Source organism: Anopheles merus, unplaced genomic scaffold (genome assembly GCF_017562075.2).
Source record: "Anopheles merus strain MAF unplaced genomic scaffold, AmerM5.1 LNR4000354, whole genome shotgun sequence".
Classification (NCBI taxonomy): Eukaryota; Metazoa; Arthropoda; class Insecta; order Diptera; family Culicidae; genus Anopheles; species Anopheles merus.
Genome location: NW_024427934.1, coordinates 38,607 through 50,572, shown reverse-complemented (window position 1 = coordinate 50,572; position 11,966 = coordinate 38,607). Strand labels below are relative to the sequence as shown.

General features: G+C 45.7%; 1 protein-coding gene and 1 pseudogene across 5 annotated transcripts; both read left to right on the top strand.

Moving 5' to 3' along the window:
• The first annotated feature begins 974 nt into the window (after positions 1-974).
• LOC121602200 lies at positions 975-2,880 on the top strand (annotated as a pseudogene).
• Positions 2,881-4,324: 1,444 nt separating this feature from the next.
• LOC121602201 (SET and MYND domain-containing protein 4-like) lies at positions 4,325-9,054 on the top strand. Of its 5 annotated transcripts, none has more exons than XM_041930946.1 (4): positions 4,326-5,947; positions 6,128-6,372; positions 8,141-8,432; positions 8,821-9,054. In XM_041930946.1, the coding sequence occupies exons 1-3, from the start codon at positions 4,443-4,445 to the stop codon at positions 8,161-8,163; spliced, it is 1,773 nt and encodes a 590-aa protein (XP_041786880.1). In that variant the 5' UTR covers positions 4,326-4,442; the 3' UTR covers positions 8,164-8,432; positions 8,821-9,054. The 5 variants fall into 5 exon arrangements, with proteins under 5 accessions (XP_041786883.1, XP_041786880.1, XP_041786881.1 ...); XM_041930948.1 differs by having other exon boundaries at positions 4,327-5,947; positions 6,128-6,258; XM_041930949.1 differs by lacking the exon at positions 6,128-6,372 and having other exon boundaries at positions 4,325-5,947.
• The last annotated feature ends 2,912 nt before the right edge of the window (positions 9,055-11,966 follow it).

The window sequence follows — 11,966 nt, the reverse complement described above, 5'->3', positions numbered from 1 at the left end:
AAAAACGATTTTCTGCTACTTTATGCTAGGATTAGGTAATATATAAATAATTAAGATGTGTTTCGGTCACATACTGGCCATACAATATAATACTCTAAATAAATAATTAATTAATTAAGTCCAGACAGAATATCAATACAGTAGAACATCGATTATCCGGGGCGGATTAACCGTGGGTGGCTTAACCGTGCGCATAAACGTGACAGCTGTTCAAACGTACAGCGAACATTTACAGCGATAGTCAAGTGGGCAACCAGTTTTTTGTGCAGCTCAGTAGTATCTAGTGGTATTTTCGAAATTCATTTTTGTTCATGAACAGTTGTTAAACCTATGGTTATTCTTCTTCTTTTTCTTCTTCGGCGAGTGAGGATGTATCCTTCTACATCTGACGTTTCAAATGTTTCAGAGTTTTACCCACTCTTTATTTTAACCTGACAGTTGTCATTTGTCATGGTTATTTTTTTATTTTGTTTTCATTTATTTTTGTCTTTCTATGCTATTTTTTGTATTTTTTTTTAATTTCTATTTGATTTTCCTTCATGAATTTGATATTTTTTAATTGGTTATGGTTTATGATTTATTGACTTTTACACTTCTTGGACCATATCCGTGCAAATCGATTACCGGCACGTCCGGTCCCGAACTGCCCGAATAATCGACGCGCTCTACTGTACTTTATTCGCAAAATAATAATTCAGCGATAGCTCGTCCGCTATGTTCGTATTAAGCTTGTCAGCTGGGGGATACGCGGATTTGTTTTGCGCGGCTTTTTATCTGTCAAATAATCAGTTGCATTGTGTCCGGATTCGCACGAACAGCTCAAAGCAATCCGCGTTTATCCTTGCATCGTTAGCCTCTGCTTGTTCAGAGATTTGGAAGCCGCTACAATTGTTTTTGTGCTAATTAAACCATAAATACACACCCTCGAATTACACCATATTGTGTGCGATCGTTTTTGAGCGAAGCCGCAATGAATGTCCTCGATCAGGAAGTATTGGACGCTCTGCAGCGGGAGGAACACTGTACGACCCATCCTGTTCGAAGAACTGTGGACCGGTTCGCTCGAACCTGCTTTGGACATTGCGATTAGACACAATCCTCATGCGGAACATTCGGTACAGATAATCGCTCGGATAGTGGAGCAATGCCTTTGCGAGTTTCCGTATCGAGAATTCCTGCAATTGCACAACGAGGTGAAGTACGATGAGCAAGCGGCGAAGCTGCGCACCGAAGGGAACAAAATGGTTGACCCGAAAGTGAAGCGCCTGTACGAAGCTGTGAAGTTGTACAACGAAAGCATCACGTACACGAAGCCTGGATCGACGGATCGATCGCTAGCCTATGCCAACCGATCGGTAGTGTGTCTGCAGATGCACCGGTACGAGGAGTGTTTGGCGAACATCCGGCTAGCTCGCGAGGCCAACTATCCGGCCCGTTGGCGGACAAGCTGGACAAACGAGAGGAACAAGCGAAAGAAGAGTTGGCAAAGAGCAACGAAAAGAAGAAGAAGAAGAAAGATGATCTGAAGCCAGAACTTGCCGTTGAGCTACCCGGGCCACGAGCACATGCCACACGTGGCCAACTGTCTGCAGCTGCAACAGAACGAACAGTACGGACGGCATGTGGTCACCACTCGCCGGCTGAAGGTGGGCGATGTGGTGATGCTGGACACGCCGTTCGTGAAAACGCTGCACGATCCGCTCCGGCATGTGCGGTGTGATTTTTGTCACGCCGAGCGCCCATTCACCCTGATACCGTGTGAAGGGTGTACCTGGGTGATGTACTGTTCGGCGGAATGTTTGGGCAAGGCGTACAGCCAGTACCATCGGTATGAGTGTGGCGTCATGCGGGATCTGTGGCGAGTGGCGGGAAAATGTCCCATGACGGCAGTACGCACCGTAGCCTCCGCGTTCGGCACGTTCGATGACGATCCGGACGCACTGCAAGCGTATCTGGACGAGCTGGATGAGCCGCAGGTGAATGGATTCACGATGGACTGGCGAACGGCCACACCAAAGGATGTGTACAACACGGTGCACGTGCTGTCGACTAACCAAGAGCGCCGACCGTTTATGCAGCTGGTGTTCATGGTATACCTGGCGATCATTATACACAAGCTCATGCTGGAAAGGACTGAGCTGGGACCGCGGAGCCGGGCAAAGCCCAGCATAGGCAAGCTGCTGTTCGATTTGATCCTTCGCCACGTGCAAGTGATACGAATAAATCGGCAATTTTTGTCCTTCTACGAGCACCGCCCGGACAGGCAGCGGTTCCAGGCGAAAGAATACGGAACGGCTTGCTATCCGTTGGTTAGCATGTTTAACCATTCCTGTGCCTCGAACGTACGGCGGCTTATTTTGCGCGACGGCCGCTGCGCTATGATCGTTATTCGCCCGATCGGGCCGGGTGAACAGCTGTTCGATAGTTACGGGTAAGCGGAGAGTGTAAGGAAAAATAACGTTTTTTTGTTACGCATATTTAATGTAAATTTCGTATGCTTTCAGGTTGCATCACTTTTCGTTTGAACGGTCACACAGACAAAAAGGCACGTTCGTAATGTTCAACTTTGAATGCTCCTGTGAAGCCTGTGCATCGAATTATCCGACACTAAATCAAATAGTTAACCAGCAGTCAAGAGCACCTATGCCTATGGCCGATGCGATGGAACTGTGCTCGTTTGAGGAAGTTTTGGAAACGCATGACCCGAAGCTGGCACTAGAGGTGAAGGCTAAGCTGCAAACGGATCTAAACCGTAGGGCACGTCGATATCCGGCGGGCGAAATAATGTTGAGAATGTTTAATTACGACTTTAGCCTTTTTGTTGCGTATCAGTATACGTCCGAGAGCTACAAGTACTGGGAGTACTGCAACCCGTAAGCCCAGAGAAGGGTGGTTTCATTGATAGGAGGTAACACGGTAGACATGGTTTTACATTCGAACACTTGCATTAGACGTAATGGCTGAGCATATAGAGCTGTGAATATGTACTGCCAAGCTGAACTAGATAATAGGAACACCGGTACCAAAGGATATACCGTTCGAACGAACGAATTGCATTTGTTGAACTTATGCGGAAAAAGTGGTGAATACATTGAATGAATTCTTCGAAGCTTATTATTAGGTGGACGTTATTATCATAGATGATGCATTCGAAAAGCTTTCTGTTGCTGCGGACTATTTGCTACGAAATGAATAAGATGGATGTTTACAGGGCTTTTTGAGTAATTTCCCAATGTGGACACAATTAAGAGACAGGTAGGCAATGCTGCTCACAGTTAACCGTTGTCTGAATGGCCAAATTATACCTTGAACTCTATGATCTACGGGTATCCCATACATTTTGTTCGGGAAATTGAACTTTTTCTTATCAAAAATTTAATATTTTTTAATGTACATGATTTGAAAATTTCAAATTGAGTGTAAAGATTATGGTATTTGTCTTATTTACTTTAGTGGCAAAATTGGGAATTTAGAAAAAAATAGGTTGCTACCATTTTCATTTAAAAAGTGATTTCGAATTGAAAATTAAAATCACACTCCCGGTATCGGTCGGCATCTGGAGTAGAATTTGGTGTAAATTTGGTAATTGAGATAGCGGTTGAAACAAAAGCATGACATACGAACCTCTGAGATACCTCAACCAGAGGATATACACTGAAGGCAAAACAAAGCACGACAGAAAGAGGATATAAAGCGGAATAGAACGAGATAGACAAACCTCTGATTATTTCGCAAAAAACAACATACGAGGGCTACACTATCGCCTTAAAGAAGTTGAAGAAGATTCCTTTTTGATAATGTGCGCACGAATAATAGGTTGTTGTTCAGGCGACAAGTGTGTTTATTACAATTTAGTGGCATCATATTGCTTGCATATCTCTGCACATTTAGCATTTACTGTTGATGGCTTGTTTCGCTCTTGTTTACTGTTAAGTTGTTTCGTGTTAAGGTGGTCTACTGGGGGAAGTGTATGTACAGGCGGTCCCCGAGATACACGGTACCTCTTATACGCGGATTCGGAGATACGCGGTTTTCCAAATTTGACAGTTCTTTGAGCAAATTGTACTGATGTGAGAAATCCATAGAATGTAAAATACCGTTTCAAAAGGTTTAAAAATGTTCAATTGAGTAGAAACATATCAAAAAATTTATTTGGTGTCTAAAACCACCCCTTGCAAAAACTTGCAAAATTACACGAATATTAGTGATATTTTGCCTGCAAATTACGAGATTCGACTTACGCGGAAATTCGAGATACGCGGTATTTTGCGGCCCTTTTCGGTCCCCATTAACCGTGTATCTCGGGGACAGCCTGTATTTGGTTTCACCACCCGACATTTTCAGTGTCTAAAACTCCTTAACCTAGTAGGCCAGTGTGTCGTCCACGAGGTGCCTTTGCACAATTGTTGAAAAAAGCCACATTTCATTTGTTAGTTGCTATCATGGCCTTTCCAAGCGTATACAGTCCCCGCTATCATGCGAACTCGGAAATGCATTTTATTGATTTGAATATATTCTATCAAAAGGAAGAATGGTCATTGACTGTGCAGTTCGAAACTCTATGGCATAAAACGCTTGGAAGTTCTTTACAAAGTGCGATTATAAACAATCCCAATGCGACACAATCGGTAGAGATGATCGCTGAGATAGTAAGAAATTGTCTTAGCAGCGTTATCCATCCCAATCTGGAAAAACATTATTACGATACAAAGAACACGAACCTTGCGGTCTGCTCTCGCATCAGGGGAAACAAAATGCTAGACAAGAGTGTGAAACGGTTGAACGAAGCTATTGTGTTGTACAACGAGAGTCTTTCGGACACGCAAGCAAATTCGGAGGAACGGTCCCTAGCCTATGCCAACCGATCGATAGTTTGCCTGCAGTTGCACCGGTACGAGGAGTGTTTGGAGAACATCCGGCTAGCTCGCGAGTCCAACTATCCGGCACGGTTGGCGGAAAAGCTGAATCAGCGAGAAGCCGTAGCTAAGAAAGCGTTGGCCAAGGCCTTGAAGCAGGATGCTGAACGGATGGAAGAGGAACCGAAGGAAGAACTACGGCTTAGCTACCCGGGCCACGAGCACATGCCGCATGTGGCCAACTGTCTGCAACTGCAACAGAACGAACAGTACGGACGGCATGTGGTCACCACTCGCCGGCTGAAGGTGGGCGATGTGATGATGCTGGACACGCCGTTCGTGAAAACGCTGCAGGAAGATTGCCGCTATGTGCGGTGTGATTTTTGTCACGCCGAGCGCCCATTCACCCTGATACCGTGTGAAGGGTGTACCTGGGTGATGTACTGTTCGGCGGAATGTTTGAGTAAGGCGTACGACCAGTACCATCGGTATGAGTGTGGCGTCATGCGAGATGCGTACAGTGTTTGTGGAAGATTTCCAGCGACTGCTTTACGCGCGACTGCCACTGCAATCAGTATCTTTGATGGTGACCTAGTGGCATTGCAAAACCATCTGGATGCGCTGGACGAGTCCCGGGTGAACGGATTCACGATGGACTGGAGGACGGCCACACCGAAGGACGTGTACAACACGGTGCACGTGCTGCCAACCAATCAAGAACGACGAGGTTTGGTCGATCATACGTACCAAATCCTTGTTGCGATTCTACTGCATAAAGCTATGGTGGAAAGGATTGAGCTGGGACCAAAGTGCAAAGCAAGCCCTAAAATGGATAAGTTTTTGTTCGATCTGATCCTTCGTCATGTGCAAACCATTCGATGTAATCATCAGTTGTTATCCTTTTACGAGGGTCAACCGCAGGAGAAATATTTCGAATATAAACTATATGGTGCGGCTTGCTATCCGTCGGTCAGCATGTTGAACCATTCCTGTGCCTCGAACGTACGGCGGCTTTATTTGGCCGACGGTCGCTGCGCTATGATCGTTATCCGCCCGATCGACAAGGATTGCCAACTGTTCGATAGTTACGGGTAAGCTAATTTATTGTTTACAATTACAGGAACGGTTACCAAACTCCATTGTAAAATGGCATAGTTCCACCGTATGGTTGCACGATTCCCCTAATCAGTTGAAGCATAGTGCTAACTGCTTGAACCACCAATATGCTCCGAACCCCAGTATACGAGTACTTTTTTTTCGCATGCTTTCAGATTGCACCACCTCGATGATGATCGGGTACTGAGACAAAGGGTTATTCAATTGCTGTTCAACTTTCAATGTTCGTGTGAAGCATGTACGCACAATTATCGTACATTCAAGGAACTATCATTCCAATATGGAGGTGATTTTACTTTGATAAGTCATATTCAACAGGAAGGGATTTACGAAACCTTAGCAACCCGTAACCGGAAGTTAGCATTAAAGATCATGAGAGAACTGCAAACTGACTTAAACCGTAAGCATAGCCGGTATCCATCCTATGATGTGTGCGGGAAGATGCGATGTTATGAGCTCTCCTTATCCCTGGTGTACGTGTCGGAAAGTTTCCTGTACTGTAGGAAATGCACGGGTATATTGGAATTACAACACTTGCATCCAGAATCTTTGTCTTAGAGTACTTAGATGATCCTTCTGAATGCTTTGTTGAGCTATATAATATAAATAACAGTAGAAAAGGGTTTGTTGCTTGAGCGAATGAATCTCTGTCGAACATTTTGCCTTAGAATGCTTAGGTGATTCATCTGAATGATTGGTTGAACCAGATACGTATGAATATCAGTACTAAATAATACTGTTGCCACGATTGAATTGCATGTGTTGAAAATAGCTACGTATTAGGGAATGTTATTACCAGGGATGATGCATTCGCGAAACGTATTCTCTGAGAACAAAATGGAATAATTAGTGTAAAATGAGGGGAAATCATTAAATTCATTGAATTTAATAATGAAATTTGAAATTCATAAGGTAATTTAATACCATTTAAACATTTAGTTTCATCGTCGAAACATTTCGCCCGGAGCGATCCGGGTCGTAATTTTGGTTCCAGTAGGTTCAGTGGGTTCAGTACATTCGTTAAACCTCACGACGTAGATGCGACACAGAGAAGAGGATTGCACAGAAAAGAGATGCACAAAATCACAATAAAACGAACCAATAATCATCCTATACAATTCCAGAATGTTTACATGAATCCATTAATCTTAAGAGAACATCTGAACTAGTGATGGGAAAAATGAATTTTATGTCGGAATCGATTTCGGCTAGCTCCGCAGATTTCTGGAATCGATTCCGGATAGTATGTCTGGATAGTAGTAGGATAGTAGATCCGGAATCAGTTTTCGGAATCGATTCCAGAATCGGGTCGGGAATCAGAATCGACTCCGGAATTGATTCCGGAATCGGCTCCAGAATCGGAATCGACTCCGGAGTTGGAATCAGTTGTGGATTAGAAATCGGCTCTCGAATCGGAAATGGCTACTATATTAGAATCGGCTTCCAAACGGAGTCAGTTTCGGTATCGCCACTGAACCAGCGTTTGAGTAGAATCATACTACGTATTGATAACCGCAAAAATTCAAAATTTACTTGTAAAAGATCAATTCTCGTGGAGTTTCCCGGACTGTTTTCGCTTCTAAAACTTCTTTTTTCAATTCAAGAACTTCAGAAATTCACATTCCGGAGCTAATTCTAATGCTGGAGTCAATTATGATTCCGTTATCGGGGCAAATAGCGATTCCCAGGTCAATTCCGATTCCGGAGCCGATTCTGATTGCGGTATCGATTCCGGAGACGACTCGGAAATCGGCTCCGGAGTCAATTTCGGAATCGGCTCCGGAGTCAACTCTGGAATCGGCTCCGGAGTCAACTCTGAAATCAGCTTCGGAGTCAACTCTGAAATCGGCTCCGGTGTCAACACCGGAATCGGCTCCGGAGTCGGTTCCTGAATCGGCTCCGGAGTCGGTTCCTGAATCGGCTCCGGAATCGGAATCGATTCCAGCATCGGAATCGGCTCCGGAATTGATTCCGAACACCGAATCGGAATCGGGCACAATGACACTCCATAGCAACACGTTGATTTTGTTACTCTTTTGTGACTAAATTGTACGACCCTTTAAAATTCAACTTAGAGAAATATCGGTTTGGTTCGCTGTTTATTTAGTTTTTAAAATAATTATCTAATTTTTTAAAATCTTTTTTCTGTTTCTCCCCTTCCAAAAAAGTGTCTTTTGAAACGGTTCAATAATCTCCCCGTAGCTAATCAATTAAATTCCCATGAAATGTACACACTGCTGGACCCTGTGCGCTGGAAAGAAAAGCGGCTGGCAACATCGGACGGAAAATCAATCGCCAAGCCGCGTCGGATAACGGATAAAAGCAGCCGCTGGTGGCGCTGTAGATAATGGACACTTATTCGACCCGGTCGGCTTAGCGTGTACGCTGGTTTTCGTAGAACTCGAACCACTTGAGCATGATTAGCATGATCAGTCGCTCAGCAGTGCTCGGTGCTGTTAGGTAGGTGTAGGGTATGGGTTGTATTTAAGCGGGGAGTTGCGTGAGCTAATGAGGCATCAGGAGGGAGCTCGGTTGCCCTCTCTCTTGCTTGGTGCTTTTGTGCTGTTGGGCCCGTTTGGCACTAATTATAAGCATCCTCCCGGAGGCGGACTGACCGCAACCACCACCGACTACACCACCGACAACAACTTTTCATGCTGAAAAGTGCAGATAAACGAGCAGCTTTCCACTCCACATTTACGAAAAAAAAAACACACACACACACACACACTCCACAGTCCGACACAGTTATCGACCACCGGATCTCGGTGCGATGATGATGATCGGATGACACACAGCGGGGTACAGGAGGAGGGGGCTGAATTAAAGCACGTTTTTCAATTTCCAGTGTGCCGCCGATTCTGCCACCACAGCCGCAGCAGCGGGAACACCAACGGGGTTCGGGGTTGATTACATTTATCTATCGGATCGGACGAGATATGCACGATCGACCAAACGTCCGCACGATCTGGAAGAGAGGAGAAGTTCACGCCCGATTTCCCAGTCCGCGTCCCATCCGGTCGTAGGTCGAAGACGGTTGCCTCTTCGTTGCCTTCGTTCCTCGCTCGCTATCCTGTCCCAATCCCTCGCGCGTGGTATGTTTATGTTTGACGCTGTGTTTTTCATGTTGTGGTACTGGCTTTCGATTGCGATTTATACAGTTTTTTCCGCTATCCCGCATTCAGCCAATGCCAGATTTTATCCCAACGGCGGGCGTTTTGAAATTGCTCTAACTGTTTGCGGTAATTGGATTACACTAGTACAGGCGGAGTTCTGGTGTAAGCGCGCGCGGGCGCGCGGGAACCTGGTGGATCGAGTACACACGTACGTACATGTACGTAATCGACTGACCTCAAGACCGAGTGGAAGAACTCAAAAATAAAAACGGGAAGCTTAGCATACAGAGAATACACCAGACGTGGCGGGCCAAATTGCGGGGCCGTTGCGAAGAAGCGCTTGGGAAGAAAAGTTCAAAATTGCTACCGTGTACGTTCTTCTGCAGCAAGTGCTTCAGTGCCCTCCAAAATGTGGGCTAAATCGGGGATTGCAAGATCGTTATTTCTGGGCAGCGGAATAATTCTTATTTAATCTGCCTCAGACCAATGGGGCGCCGTTCAGTTTGAAGATTTGAGATTGAAACGACACGATTACCTCAATTTGTAGAATTTAGGTTGCTGTCCTGATCGTATCGAACGGTTCTGCGCCTTTTCTTTTGTTAGCTGATGCTGTATACTAATAGAAAAAAAGCTCCCCATTTAATGATGATTGCCAGTTTACACGCAAATTCAAATCAATTACTTAGCGTAATTGAATTTGAGACATTTGCTTGGGGAGCTTTTTTTGTGCTCTAAAGAGGTTCGTCGCTTGCTGCCCGCAAGGTTCGTCGCTTGCGAAGTCTTTTGTTTTTTTTTCTAAATTCTTTAACTAGATTTTGTTTTGCGCCTCTTTAAAGGGCAACGGGACAAGAATTCTATAACACCCTAGGATGTTTTTTTGTTGTTTTTGCATGCCATTTCATGTCAATAATGTCGTTCGATCAAACGTTGACGTGATCGTGGAACGGCGGGAACGGAGACAAGCGTCCGGGATTTTGATCACGACGTGACAATTTGTTTCCATTCCATTCATCCGAAACCGTTATCTGCTGCGCCGGCAAATCTAGGAAGGAAATCCCTGTTCCCTGTCCCAGTGGTTTGAACTTTTACCCAGTGCCGGACTCATCTCACCCCGCCTCCTAGCCCGCCTGCTCTGTCAGCATGATGGTTGACAGTAACGGCATTGTGTCCGTTTTGCGGACATGCGATCGTACATCGTACAGCACCGTGTGTGGGTGTTCGAGCTCGGTAACCACATCGAAACCCAAGACGGGGACGGATGACAACATCGTAAAGAGGTACGATGTGTGGCACGACATGTGAAGATCGGGTGACAAAAAAATATATATATACGGGAGAAGAAAACGATCTTATCCGAGCAGTGGACGGAGCAGAACATAGACGGAAGGGGAACGTTTGTATCGTGTTCAATTTGTCAGCAAATGAAATGGAAGAATTTGTCACCGCCTGCTGGGATGGACATGGAGAGAGAGAGCATTGAATGGAAATCAATTGACCCTTGCCTGTTTCCTCTTCTCGGGAGTGTTTGGTTTGCTGAACGCTTTAACGCTCGGCCTGCTTGTTTAGCACACAAGGGATAAACGACATTCCAGCTAAAGAAGAATGGGTTGGGCTGCTGACCACACCGGGAGAATAAATGTTTATTTTTTTGAGGTAGTAGACCAACCGCCCCATCCACTAAAAGGGAGCTTTTCGTGCCAACAAGTGTTAAAGAGGCACCACACCATTCCAAACAGTTGCTGCGCGCAAAGCTGTTTCTTTTAATAGCGCAACTTTCTCACACACACTCCATGTGGCGTCTCGATCGAGCCCGTTCGATCGTGCGCCCTTCAGATAAGGAGAAGCTTTATATCGCGCGACTAATTTAAAACCAATTAATTTCCTCCTGATTACAGCAAACGGTTCGATCGTTCTTTGGGCGTGCGCGCGGGCAACTCTCAGCGGCTACTACTTAAACCAAGCGCGCGCGCGCTCTTGGGATCGGGCCGGAGAACTCACGTGATAACGAGCGATTTCCACCCAAAGGGGAGAGGAGGGAAACCGGTTGACGGTACACGGCAAATTGGAACAGTGATCCGATTTATTGCATTTCGCCGGTCCAGTCCAGTGTGTCTGCTTGCGCTAAGGGCATCGCGGTGACCCAGAAACTGAATGAGGGGGGAGCGTTCACGCACGCTTGTCGCTTTAATTAGAAGGCACCTGCAATGGGTTCGGTTTGGAAGTGAAAAAAAGCCAACCGTTTGAAGCGTTTCCTACTTACCTACACCAAGGCCGAGGGATAATTACATGATCCATTGCCTGGGTTTGTATCGGTGGTGCATCAAAGGAGCTGCTGGGAGGAGCTAACCATCGTTCACCGACACACGTCCAAGCGCCTACGCTACTTTGATGCCGCGTGTCGCTTCTGCTTTACTGTCACATGTGTTTTATCCCGCCGGGGTGACTCTGATCTGATTTTGAAGCGATGAATATAGAACATCGCAGATAGTCGTGCAGATGGGAGGTAGGGTGCGCAGCATGGACTGCACGTGTGCACCATGTGGTTTTGGATCGCTGCACTTTTGCGCGCGCGCGGGTGTGGTTTTAGGTGGTGGGAAAGGGGAAACAATAACGCTCTAGGAATGAGGAAGCGAGGAACCGACCGATTATTAGCAATTATTGTCATCGTTTTTCATCCAGCCCCATGGTCAAGCCGGTTGTGGTGATGGTGGAGTTGGTGCAGTTTTGTGGTTTTAAAAATTGGGCCACTACGGTGCCTACTGGTTGTGGAAATGGGGAAGCTGGTAGTGGTCACCAGTGCCTTGTTGCACTTAGACTTCCGTTGAAGGAGACACAACATTTATCATTGTTTTTATTATTATTTGTGTGTCTGTTACTT

Coding starts and splice junctions, on each gene's coding strand:
- LOC121602201 (XM_041930945.1), top strand. CDS start 4,443: ATGGCCTTTCCAAGCGTATACAGTCCCCGCTATCATGCGAACTCGGAA. Junction 5,948..6,127: donor CAACTGTTCGATAGTTACGG/GTAAGCTAATTT, acceptor GCATGCTTTCAG/ATTGCACCACCTCGATGATG.